A 23,135-nucleotide genomic window follows, 5' to 3' on the forward strand; every position below is an offset into this window, starting at 1 on the left:
CCTGTGTTTCGGGGCAGTTCTGACAGGGCATATGTGTACGTGTATAGGTAGAAAAGGTGCAAGCAGTTTTGAAGAAGTTACTTCATTTTGGAGTATCTTCCTTTCTGTATTCTGTAAAATCGGCATTAGGCCAATTCAGAAATAAGCTTCATGAATTATTAGTGGTAAAGGAATAAATCACATGGTCTTACTTACAGAGAGATAGCCACCACCCCAGCCCAGCATCCCACAGCTGTTCGAACTAAGACACCTACATTCTTGTTTTTCTTTTTTTCCAAAACATTTTGTTGGAAGTAACACAGTATTGGTAATATATAGTTCAGCATTACAGCTTAATGCATAATACAGAGAGTACTGGGTAGCACATCTTTTTTTGAAGAGGTGCACACTCACATGGTAATTGAGATGATCTTATAGTTTTTTAAAAACAACAAAACCCAAAAAACTTAGCTTTGATACTTCCAAATTTAAATAGCCCTGAAATGAAATCCTTTACTCTTATATATTTCTATGTGGAAATGGGAAAAATGATTTCCACTGTGCTTTAAAAAAAAATCTATCATTTAAAAGACAAGGCAAAATTCGATAAGCTAAGGAAGTAGAATTTTTCAGTCTCTACCTCAATAATGAGTTGTTGACATGAGTTATGTCTTTGTAATGAAATGGCATTGCTGGCTAATGAGTCTCAGCTGAAACGTCAACTCTGATAATGCACATTTGCACATTTGAAGGAAGTGAAGCTATAGGAACAGTGACTTTAGCCAACTCGCGTTGGCTGGATCAATACAGGCAGCGTACTTTTCTCCTCTTAAATATGGAGACTAACGACGATTTTGCCTCAGGTACAGTTGACCCTTGAATGCAGGGCTAGGGCTGCCAGTTTGCCACATAATCAAAAGCCCATTTCTAACTTAGGAACCCCCAAACGTAACAACGAATAGCCTGCAGGGACTGGAAGCCTCACTGATCACTTCAAGTGGATTAATAGGTATTGTGTAGGTTACATGTGCCTTCCTCAGTATATTCACAGTAAGGTAAGTCAGAAAAAGGAAAATGGTGTAAGAGGTCTAAGGAAGAGAAACTGCATTGGTAGTACTGTATATTTACTTAAGTTTATGTCGTCTGTTTGCAAGAAATTCTGCATCTAAATGGAGCCCATGCAAGCGAATGAAACCCAAGGACCCACTGTGTAGTGATAACCTGGATAGAAATAGTTTCGCCTCAGGTGTGCTGACAGCTGGTGGTGGATCAGGCTGAGCCTTGCTCAGATGTCAGCCATGGGGTGATGGGAAGCACTGAGGGTGGAGGATGGCTGCGAGTTGCTCTCCAGGCCACGGGCCTTGGGCGGTGGCCAGGTGTCTGCTCCCACGTCACTGCCAGGATCTGCCGTCCCGTGGGCCACACCTCCTGCTGGGTCTAGGTGTGTGACACTGGACAATGGCCCTTGAAGTGCCTGATGGGATGATCCTGATAGTGGGTTTTCCCTAGATGGGGCTCTGCTATTCACTCAGCTGCTGAGGCCGCTTTTCTGAGTTGCTTCGGTGGAGACTTGGGCAGTGGTTGGTAGGCTCCAGCTACCCCTGACCCCTGGGCCTTTCCTTTCCTGTGTCTCTTAGGGCCAGTCTAGTAACTGGCCACTGTCGGAGACTCGGTGTCCTTCCTGGAGACCTGTCCTGGAGAGCCAGTTAACCTCTGAGAATCTTTTGGAACAAGATGTGGAGTAAGAACAATGACAGATGGGATCCCTACCCCTACGATATATTTACAAATGATCTTATTGGTTATTTTATTCATGCTGTTTTCCGTTGTGAGGAAGGAAGCATAGTGATCAATGAGGAATGGTTTGTGTTTGACTGTGAGGTAGATGAGGATCGTAACGATTACCTGTGTGTTGGCTCAGGGAAGTAATAAGTGCACACTGAGTGCTGTGTGCTCTTGCATAAAGTCTCTGAGACTCAGTTTTTGGTTCCTGGTGCAGTTTTGGAAAATCACAAAACCCATGTCAGCGTTGGGAAGAGGCTCTGGGCCCACCTGATTCATTTACCAGCCCTGATGAAGTTTCTGGCAGGGGGTGCCTTTGTCTGCAGTGCTAACCACCCCAGGAGCCCATCTGTGCCATGTTTGACCAGAGTGAAGGAGGGAGGTTCCTGCTCGCTTCTGCCACCCCAAACCCCTCCTGCAGGAAGAATCTGGTCCTTAAAAATAACAACAGGATGGGCGCAGCGGGTTAAAAGCACAGCACTGAGAATCTGAGGCCACTTCCGCACGAGTTCGATTTCCACCTGCCGCCTGCCTGGAGGAGACCACATGGCGAGCCAGACCTCTCCTGACCCGCCCGCTGCTTCCCTCAGCAGTGTACTTCGTTGGTCTGCCTGTTCTGCTCCCCACTCTGTCTCTGGTGAAGCCTCTCACCGCCCCTGAGCCTCTGGCCTGTACCCCAGTTCTGTATGAATAAATAAATAAATCTTTAAAAAAAAAAAAATAACAACAGGATGGGCCCTCCCTGGTGGCGCAGCGGGTTAAAGCACAGCACTGAGAAGCTAAAGCCACTTCATCATGAATTAAAAAAATCTTAAAAAAAAAAAAGAAACAAAAACGAGAAACAGGTTAACCATTCCTAAATCTTCATATGTCAGTTGTTTGTTTATTAGTTATTCTGGCTACTTATAAACTTTTTTTTGAGTTGTTCCTATACTTCAGTGGTTCTAAGTTAAAAGAGTAAGATAGCTGCTCTGAGAAGTCTGTGTATGTGTGTGTGCGCGTGCACACACACGCACATGTGTGTTGTCTGTCTTTGGCCAACTCTTGGGTTGGAAAAGTCAGGATGCATTTTTGCAAAGAAAACAAAAAATAAGTCATGACTTTTCTGACAACTCAGTAGTTCTTGTCCTTAGACCCAGCTGGTGGTACCAGTTTCTTGGTCCTTATAGAGTTTGCTTTATACATACGCACACCGCATCTCTTTCCATTTCATTTAAGGATGGACTTGCCCTACAAAATGCTCTTCTCCCAGCTTTTCCTGTGACAGCGTACCTTGGATTTTCAAAGCTGTACCTGGAGAACATCCTCACTTTCTGTTATGTTGCTTAGTGCTCTGCTTTATAGATTTTGTCCTCTTGACTTGCAAAGCAAAACAAAAATACCACCACCTCCCATCAAGATCCTGCATCTTGGGTTTGAACATAACCCCAGTGCAGGCCACGATGACATTCCTGGCCCTGGACTTGGGATAATGCTGCACTGTCATAGCGTCAGGCTATGTCGGGATTGAGAAAACACAACCCCAAAGATCACCCCACCCCCATTTTTGATGCAGTCTCTTCCTTCATGTCTGCGTTGACTTGGGCCTCTGAGCCACACACATACTACAAAACCCCACCCTGTGAGACTCGACCCATCCCCCATTCTGATGAAATCTTTTTGGATTCTGATCCAGCTATATGACATTTTATCCGGTTAATGTAGATCAGCTACAAATTGGATTAGCCTGCCTCATCCAAATTCCTTGGCTTAGGATACTGCCCAGGATGGAGTTAGCCCTAGTACATCATCCCAGCCCAGACCTCCCTGGAGTTTTCCAATGATCAGGCTTTAGATAGGTGCCAGCAGCCAGGTCCAGCCAAGCTCTCCCAAGCTTCAGTCATCGCGCAACTCGTGTCATCACTTGTCCAGAAGGGTGTAGTTTGTCCCAAGCCTGTGTCGTGTACACAGCTTGCTCCGCCTACACTGGAGCCAAGAACGTGCTTGGAAAAGGGACATGTGGGCTAAGCCTGTCTTGTTCTTAGCAAACATCCTCGGTAGTTTAATTCCTAGATGCTCACAGAGTATTTACTGGCTCACTCCGAAACAGCGCTTTGGACTAATGTCCCTGAAACGTCTGGGTCTGCAGTGTGGAGGAGCTAAGAGGTCACTGTGGCCTTGAGTGTTTTGACCTTGAGCCACTCTTTCTGCCCCTGAGAGCTTCATCTCTGGGCATGAGGACTAACTTCTACAACGCAGTGTCAGTGAAAGGTGCGAGGAGAAATACAGGGCAGAGTAGGTTCTTGAATTATCCGGGGCCCCTAGAAAGACCTTCTCAGGAGAAACATATGTGAGATGGTACCAACAAGACCAACAAGCAAAAACCACAGCTCGCTGGTTGTGGTAGAGGGAGGGACTGGACTGCGTGCCCAATCTGTTTGGTGTGTGTGATTCATAACCTGCTTCCCCAGTTGGGACGTTGCCCATCCGTGACTCCTGCCTTTCCCCTGTGACGGCAGCAGGTTCCCCCCGCCATGTCCAGACGTGATTTCATAGAACCAGTGTTGGAGCCCGGGTGTCTCGTCCAGCACCCCAGAGCCTGCATTCTAAGGCCTTTGTACGACAGGAAGTCTCAGCGGTAGCAGAGAGGGGATTGTACAAGGTCTTCAGACTTACCGAGGAATTAGATAACTACCGTCTCAGGATGAAGCTTTCAGTGCATAAGCTACCTGTGGGTGCAAACCCAGAAAAGTGCTGAAGAATTTGGGGACGTCCCAGTGCAGGTGGCTTGGGTGCTACCTTCTGGAGGTGGGCTTTGGGGGGTGGTCATCCTGGGGATGGATTGGGGCCAGATGGGGGGGTGCTTGGGGTAGATGCTGAGAGAGGTTTCTGCCTGTTCATGCTTTGGGGGGCCTGGCCAGGGTCCTGGCGCTCCCCAGCTGGGGCAGAGTGAGGGGAATCGTGGATGTGTGTGATCGTCGAGCTCAGCCCCGGCTCCCTACATGCATGACAGCAGGCTCCCATCCAGCGCACTCCCCACCGCCCTGCAGGCTGTTTCCTCATCGTGAGGTCTCAGACTTGACACTGGAGTGAATTTCTTCCCAGCGCTGTTCACATGGGTCTTCTCCAAGCTGCCCGGAGCTCTTCACACACTGGTGTGAGTTCCACTTCTGATCCTTTGAATTCAGATTCAGGGCCGGGCCCCTGAAACTCACCCTGCCTTCTGGAGGGCCCTTTGCAGCCCCCCCAAAAACTCTGACCTCTCTGAGTCCCTTCAAGTCTAACTACACAGCCCACCTAGAACCCAGACTTCACGTTACTGCGAGAGGTCCTTTTTCCAACAGCCATGAAAAATAGAGCATTTTTGATCTTGAGCTCTGATTTCTGACTTTCAACAAAGTGCCATTGTTTATTATGGCCATTTTTAGAATTAGAAACACAAGATATTCTTGTCAGAGTGATCTTGCAGGAATTCAAAAATGTTTCCTGTCTTATGATTAGTGACAGGAACAATAGCACCATTGGTAAATGGATTCTTTGAAGACCATTGCATGGAGTCTTACCAGCTCTTCTAGTAAGAAGAGAATTTTTAATTAGTGGTAGAGAGTGACTCTGTTCTTTAAGCTGGACCCTTGCCAGTTCCATCGCTCCATAGACACTGTTCAATCAATTGCACTCTCCTCTTCCCTGACCACTGAATTACTGTGGATTTTTGACATTGGAATTTTCACGCTGCTCATCTTTCCACACATGGAAGGCACTGCATTTTGCTGAGACACACACGAGTCATTTCCGAGGCAAAGTCGTGGGGGTGGTGGGGGAGCGTCTGCCTGTCACCCAGCAGACACTGACCCACCACCCATGGCTAACTCCCAGTTTCCAGTAACCCCTGAGTCCACCTGCTTTGCCATCTCTTCTTGAGGGGTGTGCCCTAGAGGTGATGTGGGGTGGTGGCATGGGCAGGGCAGCAGGTGGGGCAAAAGTCAGAAACAAAATGGCCTGTCCCCCAGTTCTATATGCATCAATAAATCTTTTTTAAAAAAGAAGTGATAGGTGGCCCTCCCTGGTAGCGCAGCGGGTTAAAGCACAGCACTAAGAAGCTTAAGCCAATTCCACATGAGTTCGATGCCCGCCTGCCCCGGAAGAGATCCACAGGGCGCGGCAGACCTCTCCTGACCCGCCCGCTGCTCCCCTCAGCAGTGTACTTCGTCCATCTGCCTGTTCTGCTCCCCACTCTGTCCCTGGTGAGTCCTCTCACCCTCCGCATCTCTGGCCTGTACCCAGTTCTGTATGAATAAATAAATAAATCTTTTTTTTTTTTAAAGATTTATTTATTTATTCATACAGAACTGGGGTACAGACCAGAGGCTCAGGGGCGGTGAGAGGCTTCACCAGAGACAGAGTGGGGAACAGAACAGGCAGATCGACGAAGCACACTGCTGAAGGGAGCAGCGGGCGGGTCAGGAGAGGTCTGCCGCGCCATGTGGTCTCCTCCGGGGCAGGCGGGAATCGAACTCATGCGGAAGCGGCTTTAGATTCTCAGTGCAGTGCTTTAACCCGCTGCGCCACCAGGGAGGGCCTAAATAAATCTTTTTTTTTTTAAAAAAGTGATAGGAATCTGAAGGCACTGCAGTGAGATTCCACTGGGATTTCTCCCCTACAGCAGCCTGCGCCTTTGTGAAGCAGGTGCCTGTGGGTCAGGCTCTCTTGCGCGGTGTCGTTGTCAGGGGGCCTCCCCGCCTGCTTTGGACCTGGTCTGTTTTCAGTCCGCTGGGCCCCTTTAACCAGTTCCTAGGTGGCCACACACTCTGTGTCCTGAGTTGCAGTTCCCTTTGCTTTCCCCAGCTTTCCTTGGAAGATTTCTGGTTTGTCAGTGATGCTGTTAGGGTTTCACATCGTTGTGCTTCCCGAATCCTTTTTCTCTGACTACGATGCAAGATTTTCGCTGATCTCGCTGTATAGTACTGGCCTGTTCTAGACTCATCAGCTGAAGCTCCCAGACCTTTGCCGTGCACTCTGTCAAGCCATCGCCGCTGTTTGCCTGTGTAATGACTTTCAAAAATGTGTAGGGACAGAGGGACTGTACAATCTGCATTTTATGAGGCCTTTCAGCTGTTAATTTATAGACAATAAATTTGCGTGCTGGTCTTTAATATTTAGGGGAAATCTTTTATCCTAGCACGTGTGATTACACTAACACCAGTTTCAGTTCCAGACAGCTGAATTCCAATGTTAAAACTGTTCTAAGCAGATGACACAGAATCTCCCCTGCCCCCTGCCTCCCTCCCAGGTTGGCCAGGCTTGCTTGAGTCTGCGCCCTTGGGCCATGCTGCGCTAGTTAACGTTCTTGCTTATGAAAATGTTCTAAGCCTAGTGAGCACTTGAAATGTGATGATTATTGGCTTTCAATTTTGTATTTTAATTTTGATCAGTTTTTAATCGAACTTGACCGCCTGTGGCTCATGGCTGCCATTTTGGACAGTGCAATCGTAGAGTTTCATCAAGAAAAGAAGACTTAGTCAGGAAAACAAAGCCTGCCCTAATTTGTTCTTTAAATGCCTGAGCATGGAGTCAGGCTGGAGGAGCTGGGTCCCCCGTGCTGGGTGCGCCCTTCTGACCTGGCACCGAGCTCTGGTTTCTGACTTCTGACTGCCTCCCGGACTTTTCTTCTTGTGCTGGGAAGATGCACTCTCTTGAAACCCAAGCCCTTTGATTCTCCTTAGCCCAGAGCCACTCCTTATTTGCTCTCACTGAATAGCTTCAGCGCCCACTGACACTGAAACTGGAAACTTGAGTTGATGCTTCTCCCTTTGCCTTGCAGCGTCCATCTGTCCAGGCCCTGCTTCCCCCAGGAATAGCTCTGGGCCAGGCCTGTGTCCTCCCTCCCCAGAGCCACTGTACTCATCTGCCAGCCAGTGAAACAGACCATGTACCTAGCAGCCCTGGCCCAGCTGGACTTAGTGGCCCTGGTCCGGCTGGATCCAGTGCCCCTGGCCTGACTGGACTTAGTGGCCCAAACTGCCTCGGCTAACTCTTTGCCCCGCGGAGCACCAGGGATGCAGCCTTCCTCTCCTTGCACCCTAACTTCCTCTCCTTGCACCCTAACTTTCTCTCCATTCCCAGGTGTCCTCATGTTTCCTTTGTCTTAAAGGTTGGTTCTCTTTTCCTCATTCATCAAGGCCAACTATTCAGATGGGAACTCATCAGGTTTCCCCCAACTTTCTGGCCTACTTCCCTCTCCTCAGCTTCCTCTTCTGGCTTCCCACAGTATGCTATCCACTGCTCTTGGGGGAGGAAATTCTATGGGGTCTGCACCCAAGGGGGGGAGTAAATAATGTTTTAAAATGAACAACATATTAATTAAATAAAAAAGAAACCCTGGATAACATTGTATTTGAAATATGTCAACAGAAACTTATTTGGCTCCAAATATACCTACTAACTATTGCCACCTATAAGTCAATTGGATTTGAAAGAATAAAAATTAAAATGAAGACATCAAAAGTAGCTGTCACAGTACCCTGTGTTTCTGTGATTTTTTTTGACCCCCAGAACCTAATGTCCCCCGGTTTTCCACTGTTGGTAGTGTTACGTGTTGGGTCCTGATGGTGAGTGGCTGTGGTGGGTGGTCCTGCGGGCGGGGGCAGTTTGCTGTCAGCAGGTTATCTGAGCCAGAGCTGACCTGCAGCCCCATTTGGGCTCTTCTCATTCCTTCGCAGTTCTGTTCTCCCCAGACACATCTGCACCTCTGTCCCACCCTTGTGTGCCAAGTACAGTCTGTGTATTTGCACACTCACCTCTGACGTTGGTCATAAGCCCTCAAGGAAAGAGCCAGAGACGTCTTGTTCAGTGTCATGCTCCTTTCCTACAGATGCCATAACCATACTAGCGTCTCTTTGTTGAATGTGCGACTCCAAGATCAAAGTGGTGGAGAGCTTGAGAGGAAAGTTAGGTGGCAGCAGGCAGCGCATCGAGAGAGGGGGAGAGGCGTAGAGGCAGGATTTGGGGTGGGAAAAGAGGACAGGGTATAGGCAGAGATGGAGATGACAGTAGTGTGGCATGAGCTAGTGGGGGCGGTGGGATGCTCTGGACGATATAAGGTACAGACCAGATCCTGTCTTGCAGCTGGGCCAGGCACAGTCAGAGTGTGCAGATGAACAATGTTGTGGGCGATTTGCGTGTTAGCTGACTTATGTCTTATTTTGAAGATTTATTTATACATACATGAACTGGGGTGCAGGCCAGGGGTGCAGGAGGTGAGAGGATTCACCAGAGACAGAGTGGGGAGCAGAACAGGCAGAACCTGGTTGAAAACACTGCTGAGGGGAGCAGTGGGCGAGACAGGAGAGGTCTGCTGTGCTATGTGGGTCAGCTCCTTGGCTGGGGATCGAACTCATGTTGCGTGGCTGCCAGTAGCTTGATAGCCCTGTGTCTTTACCCCTGTGCCACCAGGGAGGTCCCTGACTTTTGGTTTAAAGTGGCTGAAGCGGTGACTGCATATGTAACTGGGACATGTCAGTGTCATAATGACCAATCTCTAAATCCAGGACTTGTTTACTGTCACGGGTAATAGCCGGCAGTATAAACATATTGCAGAATATGAAGTGTAAACACATAAATTTATTTACAGAGGACGATGGAGACTGTAAGTTCTTGCCTTTTCTTATCCACATGGGCAGGTGGTATTTCCAGGGGTCACTGTGGGCCCCTGTGGAGGAAGAGCACTGCTCCCCAACCAGATATCATCACTCTTTGAGGGGGAGGGATGAAGTAGGTAACTGCTGCTGTGAAGGATAAGGCTAAAATAATAGCATTACCTCCTGAAGAAGGATTCCCAAGACAAAAGGAAAATCCTACTATTGAGAGTTTTGAGTTGGAACTTGAAATTTATCTTAACCACCTGAACAAGTTTGATAGATTTATATTTACAGCCTTTGTGACTGGGCACAGCCCACAGGTCACCACTTACATCCAGTTATCTGAGAAGGCAGCTGAGTTCCAGACCACTGTCTCCTAAGCTGGGACTTCTCTGTGTCACTGTCATTTATGGCTTGTGTTCTCTTGTTCTGTATCTTGGCGAAGAGCTAGACAATGACATGGAGGAGTCTCCCTACTGACGCAAAGGGTTAAGTCTCAGCACTATGAAGCTGCCCACAGCCACTGCAGCGTGAGTTCGATCCCTGGCCAGGGAGCTGACCCACAGGGCGCAGCAGACCTCTCCTGCTGCTCCCCTCAGCAGTGTATTTAAGCGACTCTGTTCTGCTCTCTACTCTGGCCCTGGTGAATCCTGTCATACGTCCACTCTGGCACCTCTGGGCTACACCTCAGCTCTTATGTGCAAATAAATAAAATACATCTTAAAAACAAAAGAAAAAGAAAATGACATGGAAAATCAACACATAGCAATTGCACAGTAGTGTCCCCATTATGCACCAACAATGCAAAAGCACAGATTAACAGTAACAGGAAGAGCCGAAATGCGTGGAACCGCCTTGTTACTCAGCGTTACCTCTTCTCCACCTGTGCTTTCTCTACCTCGTACAGTATGTCTCGAATGGTATTTTCATTGTCATAATCCACCTTGGTTAAATATTTAATTCTACTGGAGTCATAACCAGAGGCCAGAATGTCATGCATAGATTTTATGAAAGTAATAAAAAGCTGCAGAAAGTACAGCTGCTCAGCTTGGGCCCCATCGCCTCTGATCATTAGTCACACACACCTGGCCACGTGCTCCCTGACAGAATGGCAAGGGTGATTATCTAGATGCAAACTTGTTGTTCGGAGGAAGCACAGATAAGGAGCTTTTACTGTAGGTCTGAAATCAGTGCATGAAAACTATTTTGAAAGCGTGACATTCTCCTTCCTGCTCTCCAGCCCCTTAACTTGAGAGACTGATTTCCTGCAGCAGCCGCTGGTAAACAGTAAGTGCTCCATAAAAGCCCTCTGTTTTTCCACCTGCCAGCTGTTGCCTAGATCTTACACAGGAAGCCCTTTCCCCATTTCTGCATCTCTGTGAAATGACTAAAAGATCAGTTGGTGGCCTGTCATTCTTGTGGCAAAAGTTTAGATTTTAACTAGCGTTTAGATAAATAGAAGCCTGAAAGCCTAAAAGACTGTAGTTTAGTATTTCTTTTTCTTTCTTTCTTTTTTTAAAGATTTATTTATGTATGCTCGCAGAACTGGGGTACGAGCCAGAGGTGCAGGCGTGGTGAGAGGATCACCAGAGACAGAGTGGGGAACAGAACAGGCAGATCTACTGAAATACACTGCTGAGGGGAGCAGCGGGAGGGTCAGGAGAGGTCTGCTGCATCATGTGGATCAGCTCAGGGCTGGGGATCGAACTCACGCTGAGGTGGCTGCGGCCAGCTTGGAGTGCTGCGTCCTAACCCGGTGTGCCACCAGGGAGGGCCTAACATTTCTTTTTCACCCTTAGATGTATTTTTTCTGAAGTTTCTACAAAAATGTAGTTTCCAAACCCAAATATTTAATATTTCAAAAGGAAAAGGACTGAGAAAAACAGAAAGAAGTGACTCCTGATCCAGAGGCAGTCATTGTTAACACCGTCCTTTCCAGTGTGTGTATAGTTGGCATTTATTTTAAAGTGGGGTTACATGGTGTATGAGGGAGATGAACTACTTCAATTTTCAGTGGGAATAAAAGGCACAAGTGTATTTCCAGCTCACTCTCAGGCCAGGGTCAGTAGGTGATGATGGCAGCGTTGGGTTGAGGTGGGGCTTTTCAGTCTGGTCCCTTCAAGGAGTATTTTCCTTCTTGTCTTCAGGAAGTCCTCCATTGAGGAGGGGTTGGGGAAGAGAGTGAGTGGCAAATGCTGATTGGATGGGTCGTATGGGGCTGCAGCAGGGCATTTCCCAGGTCTGCTTAGATTCTGCCACTTTCCCAGGCCTGCTGTTTGGGGGAGTCTTTGCTTGGGTTCTGCTGCTTGCTGAAGCAGAAAGTCCCTGTAGTGTGCTGCTTGTCCACAGTAGCAGCTATGGCTACCTTGATCCCCTCGCAAACAATGAAGAGTGCCCATGCTATGATGGAGGGATGACAGTTTCCTCATTCAAACTGTATAAAACCTCACCATTCCTGGCCCTCCCTGGTGGCGCTGTGGGTTAAAGCACAGCACTAAGAATAGAAAGCCACTTCCGCATGAGTTCATCCCCACCTGCCCCAGAGGTGACCACATGGTACAGCAGACCTCTCCTGGCCCGCCTGCTGCTCCCCTCAGCAGTGAAGTTTGTAGATCTGCCTGTTCTGCTCCCCATTCTGTCTCTGGTGAATCCTCTCACTTTTGCACCTCTGGCATGTACCCCAGTTCTGTATGCACAAATAAATAAATCTTAAAAAAAAAACAAACCTTACCATTCCTGTAATTCGGGGTTCAGTCTTTTGGGACTGAGTTCTCTGAGCCCACAGTGTGACCAGGAAATCTCTCTCTCCACCTCTCTGAGTGCCATCTCGTTCCTCTGGGCAATTGCTGTAACAGGACTGTGTGGAAAATGCTGTCATTTCTATCCACATCCCATTGGCCATTGCTGAGTCACATGAGTGCACCTAGCTGCAAGGAAGGCTGGGATCGCAATATCCTGACAATGATCCCTCAATATCCTGGGTCCAATATCCCTCAAAACAGGTGCTTGTGCTTGCTGAGTGCCAAATCAACATCCGTAAAATTGTGGTCATCCCTTTACTTGCACTTAGTTTTAGTCATTTATTCATGTATACGTTCCCTGGCTTGGCGGTGCATGCTCTTTGGAAAGTAGGTCGGCCTAGTGGAAGACCATCCTCCCAGTGCTAAAACAAACCTAAGGAGACCCGGGTGTCAGCAGTTTCTCCTTGGGAGCCAGACAGAGTTCGGGTGCACAAATTCACCCAAGGAGTTTGTAGCGCCTGCAGGTCTTGCCCAGGGTTTCCAAGGACGATGAGACAGAGCGTTTCTTTCCAGGGCTCTTGACGTCTGCTCCATGGCTTGTGATGGACTGAACCTTACTATCCAGCCTCACAGCCCCTTCTGCATCTCCCCCAAATCAGTCTCAAGTGCAGGTGAGGGAGTGGGGCTCATTTCCACCCTGGGTCCTCCAGCCCTCTCACCTCACCCTCTTGCCGCCAGCCACAGTAGACTTTCCCGTAGCCAGCACTATGGATAGTGCTGGCAAGTTCCCCCCTTCTCTGCTCTTACCCTGCCCCCACCGTGTCCCCACTGTGTCCGCTCTGTGGGCTCCAGCCAGACTCTCCCCTGTGTGCAGTGAGAATTGCAGGCCGGAAGACGGAGCTACACAGGTTCTAACAGCACAGGTGAATCTAGGGGCGATATCTCTGTATCCTTGGGTTTCCACGACCACAAATTCAGCCATTGTGCTGCTGATTGGTGGAGGGGCTTCCCAGATGCAGCAGCCTATGATCACAGAGGGCCAACTGTAAGTCATGTGGATTTCCAGCTACGTGGGGTCCTCACCCCAAGCCCTGAATGGTCCAAAGGCCAGCTGTATCTGTAATCTCAGGGACGGCAGAGCATTGAGATGGGAGAGGCAAAGGCACACACCGAGATGTCTTTCTAGCCCTTCCCTACCCTCTGTTTCCTCAGAATGGCTCCCATTCCCTCTCCAGCCCCTCAGCTCCGTAGCCCTGTGGACCAGCATGTCCACTTAGCCCTTGGCTTCAAGTATGACCGGGGTTACATGACAGGTCAGCCACGCTTTCTGGTGCTCTGTGAACACTACCCAGTGGGACAGGGGAGAGGAGAGAGGGGCCAAGTTTTGATGCACAAGTGAAATATTTCCACAGTGGCACTGGGGGTCTGAGTAGGCAACGGGAGATGCCCCAGGATTGCAGTGGGGTACAGCTTGCTGTGAGAAACAAGCGCCTCATCTCTATGGCTCCCTGTGCTAAGAATCCTTCTGGGTTAGGGGAGGGAGCTGAGCCAGGGAGCTTGGCACTGGTTCGGAGACAGTTAAACCTTCGAGGGTCTTTCTATTATGGATCTGCTGAGGTTGCACCAGGCCTGCTTTGAAAGGGCACCTTGAGTGCACCTGGGTGAGAAACTCATCCCAAGCTCTGTACACCTGTGGACAGCTTGTATCAGGGGTGGGTGGTTGCAGAAATGCTGAGTGGATGAGCGAATCCTGCAGAGTAAATGAATTGAGCATGGGCTCTGGTGGCATCACACATGTGCTTGGCCTGACCCCTACAGCACCCCAGTCTCCCCATGGTCCAGCCCCTTCTGCCTTCAGTGTCCTGGACACTGGGCAATCCACAGAGTCAGTTAGATTTTCCTTTCCTCACCTGGGTATTGACTAAATACCCAGGATACTGCACGCTCCCTTCCTGCCCCTCCCAAGAGGGCAAAGAGAAGCCACCCGGAACCAGCATGGAGCCCACAAAATGCCCGAGAGCAGTGTAGACTCCCCGGGACAGTGAGCAGACACTTCTGGTCTCCTGCCCTCTATGTTCCTGTTCACAGCAGCTCCATCCTGGTCTACTTTCCTCTTCCTGGATAACTTTGCACATCCTGCTGCCTCTATCTCTCCCGTTTATCTGTTTCATCATCTTTTTCCCCCCACTTGGTTGTTTCAGCGACACCTTCTATTCCACTTAATCCCCAATTTCAATTTATGTTAGCACACAGTGGCAGAAACTGGGAGCCTCAGCCTAGCTAAGAGGTCCGCCGCCTCCCCACCAGCCACCTCATCTATCCAGAATCTTAGTCCTGAAATGCTCTCCAGCCAGCACCTTCGGCCTGCTCTCCACTCAGCAGGCCATGAGCAGACGCGTATGAGTTTGCAGGCTCACCTCCAGGGCCTCGTGCTCCGTGGCTTTCGAGAGAGCACTGCAATAAATAAGCAGATGAATGAATGAATGAATAAATGAATGAATGAGATGGTTTCCATTTAGGATGATGCGGTCTATCTATTTTCACTGGAACTGTGCAGTTACTTCTACTTGCTTTTAAACTATTTCTACCCATGCTTTGAAACTATCATTTTGAGGAAGTATGTTACCACATGACCTGCCTTTCTGCGCACATATAAGCTTCACAAGAGGCATTCCATTTTATTTTATTTTATCAAAGGAGGAATTCTTTATTCTGTTTATGATACCTTGTCACACTTGGACTTTTGGATGATTGCACACGTGTTTTCTGGTGGCTTCGTATTTGTAGTCTTCACCACTGGGGAATATTTCCTTTCATGGCAAAAAGAATTGATCTGAATGACCTACTTTACATTACCTGGCGCTTCATTAACCCGAGTGGCTTCAGCTTCTGGGGTCATGGCGTATGAGAGCTGGAAGGGTGTTTTTTGAACTGTGGCGTAAAGATGGTGCGTGCTTTATGCGTGGCTTGCTGAGACAGGATGCTGTGTAGCCCAGTGCTGGGCTGAAGAGAAATCACTGACTTTGCATTTGGGGGAGGGGCCCCTTCCTCCATGGGGAGCTCCATTTTTACACTCTTGTCCTCTTCTCCAACAGGGAGAGTCCCGTATTCTCAGAGTGAAAGTTGTTTCTGGAATTGATCTCGCCAAGAAGGACATCTTTGGAGCCAGGTATGTTGTTGTGTTTGTTTTTGTTTCACACGCTTCTGAAGAGGTCAGAAAGCACACTTTGAATCGAGTCAAGCACCCGAGTCACCTGGGGGGGTTCCTCAACCAAGGATTGAGGGGTCCCTCCAGGAGTGCACCCAAGCGGGGTCTTGAAGTGACAGCATAGACAGCTGTGGGGACTGATCCTTGGTGGGGACTGATCTAATGAAGAAATTAGGGTGGCACATTTCTGTCCCTCTCAGAAAATTACAGTTTGGGAATATGTCTCTGTTATTATTTTTTTAAAACCATAACTTTGGGAAACATATAAGCGACATTTTGTTCTTAGGGGAGATTCCTAGTTTTTGGCATGTACAGTAATCTGATGAAGGGATTTGGATGAATTGGATGATTTTTGGTGAATTTCTATGGCTTCTACAGCAGCACCAGCAGGGAAGCAGGCTGGACTTGCTGGGTTTTTGCCTTTGTGAGTACTGTGTGTGATTTCTATATAGTGCTTTATGCGGGGACTGGTTCCCCCTGGATCGACCACGCCCTCTGTCCCCTTGGCTCTCTGCATGAGCTGCATCGCCAAGGGAGGTCAGAGCTGCTTGGAACTAGGCTTTAGAACAGATTGGGGAATAAAAACCCTTTAGACTTTTTTTTTAAGATTTATTTATGTATACCTCCAGGAGCTAAGGTATAGGCCAGACGTACAGGGGTGAAAGGAGTCACCAGAGCCGGAGTGGGGAGCAGAGAGGCAGATTTACTGAGATACACTGCTGAGGGGAGCAGCGGGCGGGTCCGGAGAGGTCTGCCAAGCCATGTGGTCACCTCTGGGGTGGGGATCGAACTCATGCTGCAGTGGCTGCAGACAGTTTTGTAGTGCTGAGACTCAACCCTTGTGCCACGGGGAATGCTTGACCCGTTAGACTTTAGATATGGAGGAGACATCATAGATACTCCAGACCAATGCCCCTGTTTCATCATTGGCAAAACCCAAGTCCAGAAAGGTCATTCCCTGCCCAGGATGCAGGAGCGGGTAGTGCTGGGGCAGTGACTGGAGTAGCTTCCACCTTCCTCACAGTGGGTGGTCTGAGTACCAGGCTGGCGGGTGGCCCTGGCACTGCTGCCCAAACCACCTGGTGCCAGCACCGAGCCCACCTGCCTGTTCCCTGCTGCATTGCCCGTTGAGGCCTCAGGTGGCCTCACAACCTGACACTCTTAGTGACGAGCCTCCTGTGGGGTACCCTCTGTTTCCCACACACCCTGATTCTCCCCCCCACCCCCGAGCTGCTCGTGCTGGGGTCGGGGGACAGAGTCCCCCTGCGGGTGCTCCATGTGCTCACACTGATGGTCTTGTGTTTACTCATCACTCACCAGGCCACAGTTCAGTGGACACAGAGACATCTTACATTTTACATGTACATGCCCCTGCTGCTTCCATGCAGAGCACCAAGAGCAAGCCTGGGCAGACTGGATTTCCAACTTCAGCTTTCTCGTGTGTACTTGTAGGCTGGGCCTTTGTGCCAAGAATGCTTTCCACACACTCTTTCCAGTGTGTCTTACAGCTTTGGATTTCCAAATTGCACTTGGAAAACACTGCTTTTATTTTGTTTCATTTTATGCAAAGCCCTTCATAAATCAAAATGTGAAATGAATGTAGATTGTGTTTCTCAGGCTGGTAAGATAATCTGAGGCTAAAGTTGGTATGGAACTGGGCTCCAAATTTTTGAAGAACCAAGCACATCAGAGCCTTGGATTTTTACTGTTTGTGTGAAGAGAGGCAGGGTCATTTCTCAGAGGCAGGGCACAGAAGAATATGACTGACCCCTGAAAAAGGTGGGCCTAAGAATGCAGCACCTCAGGGCAGCTGGAAATCTACATCTAACCTTTGACTGTCTCCCAGATCGGAAGTACCAACAGCCTGATGGGAAGCCTTACCAATAACATAAATAGTTAGTCCGCCCATATTTTGTGTGTTATATTCTGTGTTCTCGGTAAAGTCATCTTGAGAAAAGAAAATGTCAAGAAAGTCACAAGAGAAAATGCATATAGTATTTTCAACCCCACAGACTTCAAGGGTCACCTGTATCACTTAATACCTTAAACGTTCATCTAAAAGAGAAATAGTTTCGTATCCTAATGGGCTAGTGCTTGAAAATGAGCCAGGCATTCTGAATCCTAGTCCTGTCCTTCATGATCTGATGAAATAAATCCAGCCCCCCCACCCTGTTACGCAATCCCCCTCCCCCCCCCACCTGCCTTCCTCCTTCCCTCTCCTCCCTCAGACTCCAGCTTCCTGTGAAATGTCAGTTCTTGAAGGACCCATTTGCCAACGAGTGAGCTCAGGTGCAGTCCCTGCCGCGTCACTCTGGAGTGGACACCCGTCCATGCCTTGCTTTGCCTAGCACCCTGCATTCTCCATCTCATTGTCCTGGCGGGGGGGGTCCAGTACAGCTGCGTCTGCCTCGAGAAGACCCTTTGCTCTGTGTGCTTCTGAACCCCAAGCCAGCAAGCTCCCTGTGCTCCCTCCGCCTCGGTCATCCTCCCTTCCCAGAAGGACCGAGTTGGCGCTGACACGTACTTGACAGGCTAATGGGTGGGGAGGGATCGATGGCTTTCACGCGGCGTCCTCTACAGCGTTCCGCAGTAGAAGCCACACAGCCTTGGACCCCTGTGCTTCCCTTTCCTTTGCCTCTGAGGGAGTGTGCTGGCTCACTTTTCCTGAGGCAGGAGGGCTGGTGCAATGTGAGGGTCAATTGTAAGGAGGTCATGGTGGGGAGACTGGCGTTGGGGGATGGATGTGTCCTTCAGGGAGTGGGTGAACGGACTGGGGAGAGTAAAGCCCTCCATCTCTCTTGGGAGGGGCCCCCATGCGACTGCTGGGGCCCCCTTCACAGCATTGGAGGTGGCGGGGTCCTGGTTTGGGGCTCCCCCTCAGCTGGTTCACCCTCAATTGGCTCTGCCCGGAATGCCCTTCTCTTCAGCTCTCCGTCCCAGCCCCGCACTGAGAATAAGGGATCATTTTCCAGCTTCCCCCCCGTCTGCCTTTATTCAAAGAGCCTTTGTCCAGGGAAGGTTTGATAACTAAGCTGTTGCGTGCACATTTGAGCAGTCGGACTAGGTGGGAGATCGTAGGAGCAGAGAAAGATGTTTTCTTTTGGCCCGTCATTTGAGGTCGAAGAAGGGCACTCACACAATCTGTCATTTAAACAGGGACACTTCTGTCTGGAACAAATGCTAAATCCAGTGGGCCGTCAGGACATAGGATGTAAATGAGGCTGCAGCCAGACCGGGTCAAAGACATCTCATCGTTAACGACCCATGCCATGAAAAAAAGGCTGTGTGATTTTTCAAGAATTATTTTTAAAAGCTGAGCAAAATCTCTTTCAAAAAGTAGACCATGCGTAAAAAGCCAGCAGCATCCAGGGGAAAGTAAGACTGTGCTGAAACACGGCCTGCGCAGAGTGCCCCCTTGCTAATGGGGCCCTCATTTTCAGGAGGTAACAAGCCAGGTGCAGGATCCTTGACCCCCCCCCCCCACTCTCCCAACGCCCCGGGGAAGGGCCTCGGTGGACCCTGCTTCAGTGGCTGTGGTGGCTGTCTACACCCGCCCCACCCTCCATGGCGCCCCCTTCCTGTGTGATCCGCTGCAGGTAACGCTCCGACCAGCACGTAGGTCTGCGCTGGCTTGTGGAATAATCCCAGCTCCCGCTCAGGTGAAGGATTTAAGTCCCTTAAAGTGGTGTGCCCAGCCTTCTCAGTCGGGTTTGCCCCCTACACCCCCACCCCCACCCCTGGCATATGCCCCTTGGCCTCTGTCTTGGCTTCTACAGCACCCCCTGAATGTGCCTTTGCCCTTCCTGCTCCCCCTGGCCCCTCAGACCCCCCCGGGCCCCCCACTTGTGGCAGATCTGCAAGGTGCTCATCCCCTCTCACACCCAGACCTCCCCGTCAGGCCTGCAGACCTGGTCTGCTCCTCCTCCTGCTGCTTCCCGTGTGGCTGTCTCTCGGCTTGAGTTCTTTTATGATCATCACTCTCTATTTGACCCAAACTACATGGCTAGCTTCTGCTGGCTGGGACTGCATCTTACACAGCCCTCAGCCTAACATAGGAGCTTCTCAAGACCTGGCCAAGTGAATGAATTGAGTCCTGGTTGCATCTGAGCCCCTCCTCCCTTTCTTCCCACACCACTGGAAATCCTCCCGTCTCTCCTGTGCTGTGAAATGCGAAGCCACTTTGATTTATTGTGTGGAATCTCCCTGCATCCTTCTTGGGCCATTCAGGGGACTTTGGGGGTCCTGTTGGGGTTTGGGTGGCAGCATCTCTGCTGAGTTCTTCTCTGCTCCACCTACCCTGGGCTGGAGCGGACGCCTGAATTTCTTCCTCCGTGAGCTCCGAGGCCGTAGCCAGCTAATTCCCACGTGCAAAGCCGGAGATGTGGGTCCATGGCAGTTGCCGGGTAAGTTGACTTGAACGGACTAAGCATAATCGCATTACAGTCTGTGGTAGCACGGGCTGCCAGCGGGAGGAAGGGACAGCTTTTTCTAATTCTCAGGGAGGTGCCACTCATTATCAGGCATCTTCCTAGCCCCGCCCAGCTAGCCAGGCCACACGCTCCGTAGAACACACACTAAGGGTCTGTGGAAGCCTGCCCAGATCGCAGGGAGGTGAAAGTGGACAGGGACATGAAGGGGAGCGAGCAAAAGGTCTCGTGCCAGGAAAGAGTCTGGGAGGGTCAGCAGAGCGGCCGGCAGGGGAGTCTCCATTTGGCACTGAGTGGTATTCGCACAGAATTACTACCTGAGGCCCACAAAGGGAGCATGTGCTCTTGTGGCGGCCTGGGACACTTAGATCTGGACACTCAGGTGGCCTGACCTGGGCTGCACTGGAAGGCCAAGAACCTACAGCAGCCACAGCATTGGGGTCAACATGGAGCCAAAGCCACAGTGGTGGGTGCTGGGGAGCACGGGGTGGGTGCTGTGGCTGGCCGGCCTTGCACATGGGAGGGTGGGGCAGTGGCTGGGGACTGCACCAGTGGGGTGTGTGTGTGTGTGTGTGTGTGTGTGTGTGTGAGAGAGAGAGAGAGAGAGAGAGAGAGAGAGAGAGAGAGAAAAAGAGAGAGAGAGAGAGAGGGGAAGGGGACTTCTGGGGCGCCTTGTACAAGCTTTCTGACATGGCAGGGACAAGGCTGGTGCTTTGCCACATACCGTTGTGGCTTGGCGGGGGTGGGGTGGGGGGGGGGGGGGGGGGGGTGGGGTGGGGTGGGGTTGTGGGGTGACGGATGTCTTCTCAAAGGGAACACGAGGATGGGGTAGTGAATCCCAGTAGCCCCTGTTTTTGAGCATGGACTGAGTGCCACGCGGGTCTCAGTTATTTCTGTGGATATTCACTGGACTCTGCCATAGCCCTGTGAAGCAGGTATTCTGTTCATCGCTCTCATTTGTAGATAAACTGAGGTGAGAAAAAGTAGGTAATGTGTGGGGTGAGCGTTCCACCAGTTGGTTACGCAGTTGTGAACTGAGCAAGGCTTTTCATCACCATTGTTTCCACATTGTTTCGAGAGCTTTACAAGACAGCTGGACCCGCGTGGACCTTGGCATGGTGTCCAGTCTGCCTAGCCTTTCTGAAGAGTGAGTGATCTCTGCAGTTTAGAGAGGGGCGTGCTGACGTTCCCGAGGCTGCCAGCAGCCCATGGGGAAACAATTGTGGAGGGAGTGGCGGGTCCCGTTGGCCCAGGTCAGACTTCAGTGCTCTTCCCGAGATAGGTCATCCCCAGGTCAGCCGTGGGAAGGCCGGTGACTCGATAGCTGTGAGGGCCCAGCCGAACCGGAGGACAAGGTACCTGCAAAAGCAGAATGAAAGTCTGTACCTGGTGGTACCTGATCAGTCCTTGAATTGTGGCTCAGTCCTTGAATTGTGGCTATCATCCTGGAATGAGAGTTAGAGTAGATGTGCTTTGCTAAGGAAGACCGTACAGTGCTTTAAAAAAAAACAAAAAAACTTGTAAAGAGTTTAAAATGACTTTTTTGATTAAACTTCTAAAGACATGTAACCTCTTGTCATTGGCTTAAGCAGTAAATGGACAGGATCATGCGAATCCAGGTTGTAGATCTGATCTCCATCCTTTCCTCCCCGTTATGTCCTGTGTCTTCGTCTGCGTTTACTTAGAATGCATTTGAGCTGGTAAAGCTGTTCCTTGAAATGGAGCGACTCTGGGTAACACAGACCCTGGAAGCTCATGCTTTACTCCATGGTCTCTGTGGTTTGCTCTTAGCCAACAAGTTACACCTGTTTGAGTTGCTATTAGTTTTTCTCTTGGCAACTGGTGATTGGAATTTGAAAACACATGCATCAGGGCATTGGCACACCATGGCTGAAAGTCGTAGTGTCTCCTGGTAGAGGAGCCTGAGGAGGGCGTGATGCCACACAATGACAGCACGCGGCTCACCTCGGTGCCCATTATCTGGATTTAACATTTGCTGCATGTGTTTCATCTGTTGCTCCACCCCCCCACCCCCCAGTATCCAGAAGTGAATTACAGCCGTCATGATGTTCAGTTCCTAAACACGTCAGTCTGCAACTCTAAAAAACAAGAGCACATTCCTTTATAACTACAGTACAATTTTCACGAAATTAACAATGATTGCCAAGTGGACTCTAGTACCTACTCAATTATCTGAATTCCCCCAACTGCCCCTAAAATACCTTTTACACTTGGACTGTTTAAACCAGAATTCCATTGCGAATCATACTTGGCATTTGATTGTTAGGTCTCCTGAGGACTTTTTTACTCTAGAACATTCCCTCCCCTCTCCTCTTTTTAAATGACTTTGAATTTCAGTCTTTTGTCTTATTGCATCTGACTGCTTCCTGGGGCATCATTTGCTGTGTTGCTTTTGCTCCTGAGTTTTTAGGATTGAAGTTGGGTCTAAAGGCTTGATCAAATTCACCTTAAGCACTTGGGACAGGAGCAGGGGACAGTGCTTGACCAGAGGACACTGTGCCTCCGTGTGCCGTAGCCAGCTGGAGTGACGCGGCTCGCGGGGCCCTGGTGGGCCTGCTTATTCCCTCCACTCTCCAGTCACCTTTCCCCAGGTTAATGTCAGGAGGTGCTATTTGGACACTATGACTGTAAATGTGGATTTTGTTTTGTCTTTTGATTTTGATGGTTTCTTGCTCTTTGTGTCTTCACTATGAAAGTTTTAAGCATGAAAATAAAAGGAATAAAATATTCTCACTGCCCAGATGCCTAGTCTTTAGATTCAAAAGTTAACATTATGCCCGTTCGCTTCCTCCCCCACCTCCCCGACAAGCTCCGTAAACCACTCAAAGGAGATCATCCGTTCTGACAACACAGACCTAAATATTTCCGTGTCTTCTGAAGCAAAGACTTCTCTAAATAGAACCACAGAACCATTTCACATCGAAGAAATGAACAATCCATAATGTCAGCTAATATCCAACTGCATGTCGTTCATACGTTCATTTGGTTTTTATTATTTTTTCATTTGGTTTATTATTAATGAGTACCATTATTTTATATCCTTGTTTGTGTTTTAACAATACAGATTTCTTCCTGCAGCATCCTCACCATAGTTTTCCCACCAGCAAAGCACTTACCTTCCTCCACCATAGTCCACATTCCCTTCCTCCACCTCCTCCCTCCCCCCCCCCATCTCCTTTCCTCTTCCCTCCCCTCCTCTCCCCTACCCCTTCCCTCCCCCTTTCCCTTCCCTTAAAACCGGGGATCTACTTTCAAGGGTACTAGGAAACATTTTAAATAGCAATTTTACTTTTTCTCCCTCAGGCTTAGAAGTTGTTTTTTTCCATTGCCTTTTTGGGGAAAACACAGCAGAGACTTTTTA

At 49.5% G+C, this 23,135-nt stretch overlaps 1 protein-coding gene across 4 annotated transcripts in view; it reads left to right on the forward strand.

Annotated features, from left to right (window-relative positions):
- The window catches only part of NEDD4L (neural precursor cell expressed, developmentally down-regulated 4-like, E3 ubiquitin protein ligase), a 295,709-nt gene that overhangs the window by 74,296 nt on the left and 198,278 nt on the right, over positions 1-23,135 (forward strand). For all 4 annotated transcript variants that reach the window (XM_012725849.1, XM_012725846.1, XM_012725847.1 and 1 more), the window contains exon 2: positions 15,214-15,287. In XM_012725849.1, coding sequence (XP_012581303.1) covers positions 15,214-15,287 — 74 coding nt within the window. The remainder of the gene's footprint in view (positions 1-15,213; positions 15,288-23,135) is intronic.

Source organism: Condylura cristata, unplaced genomic scaffold (genome assembly GCF_000260355.1).
Source record: "Condylura cristata isolate star-nosed mole 26May11 unplaced genomic scaffold, ConCri1.0 scaffold00016, whole genome shotgun sequence".
Classification (NCBI taxonomy): domain Eukaryota; kingdom Metazoa; phylum Chordata; class Mammalia; order Eulipotyphla; family Talpidae; genus Condylura; species Condylura cristata.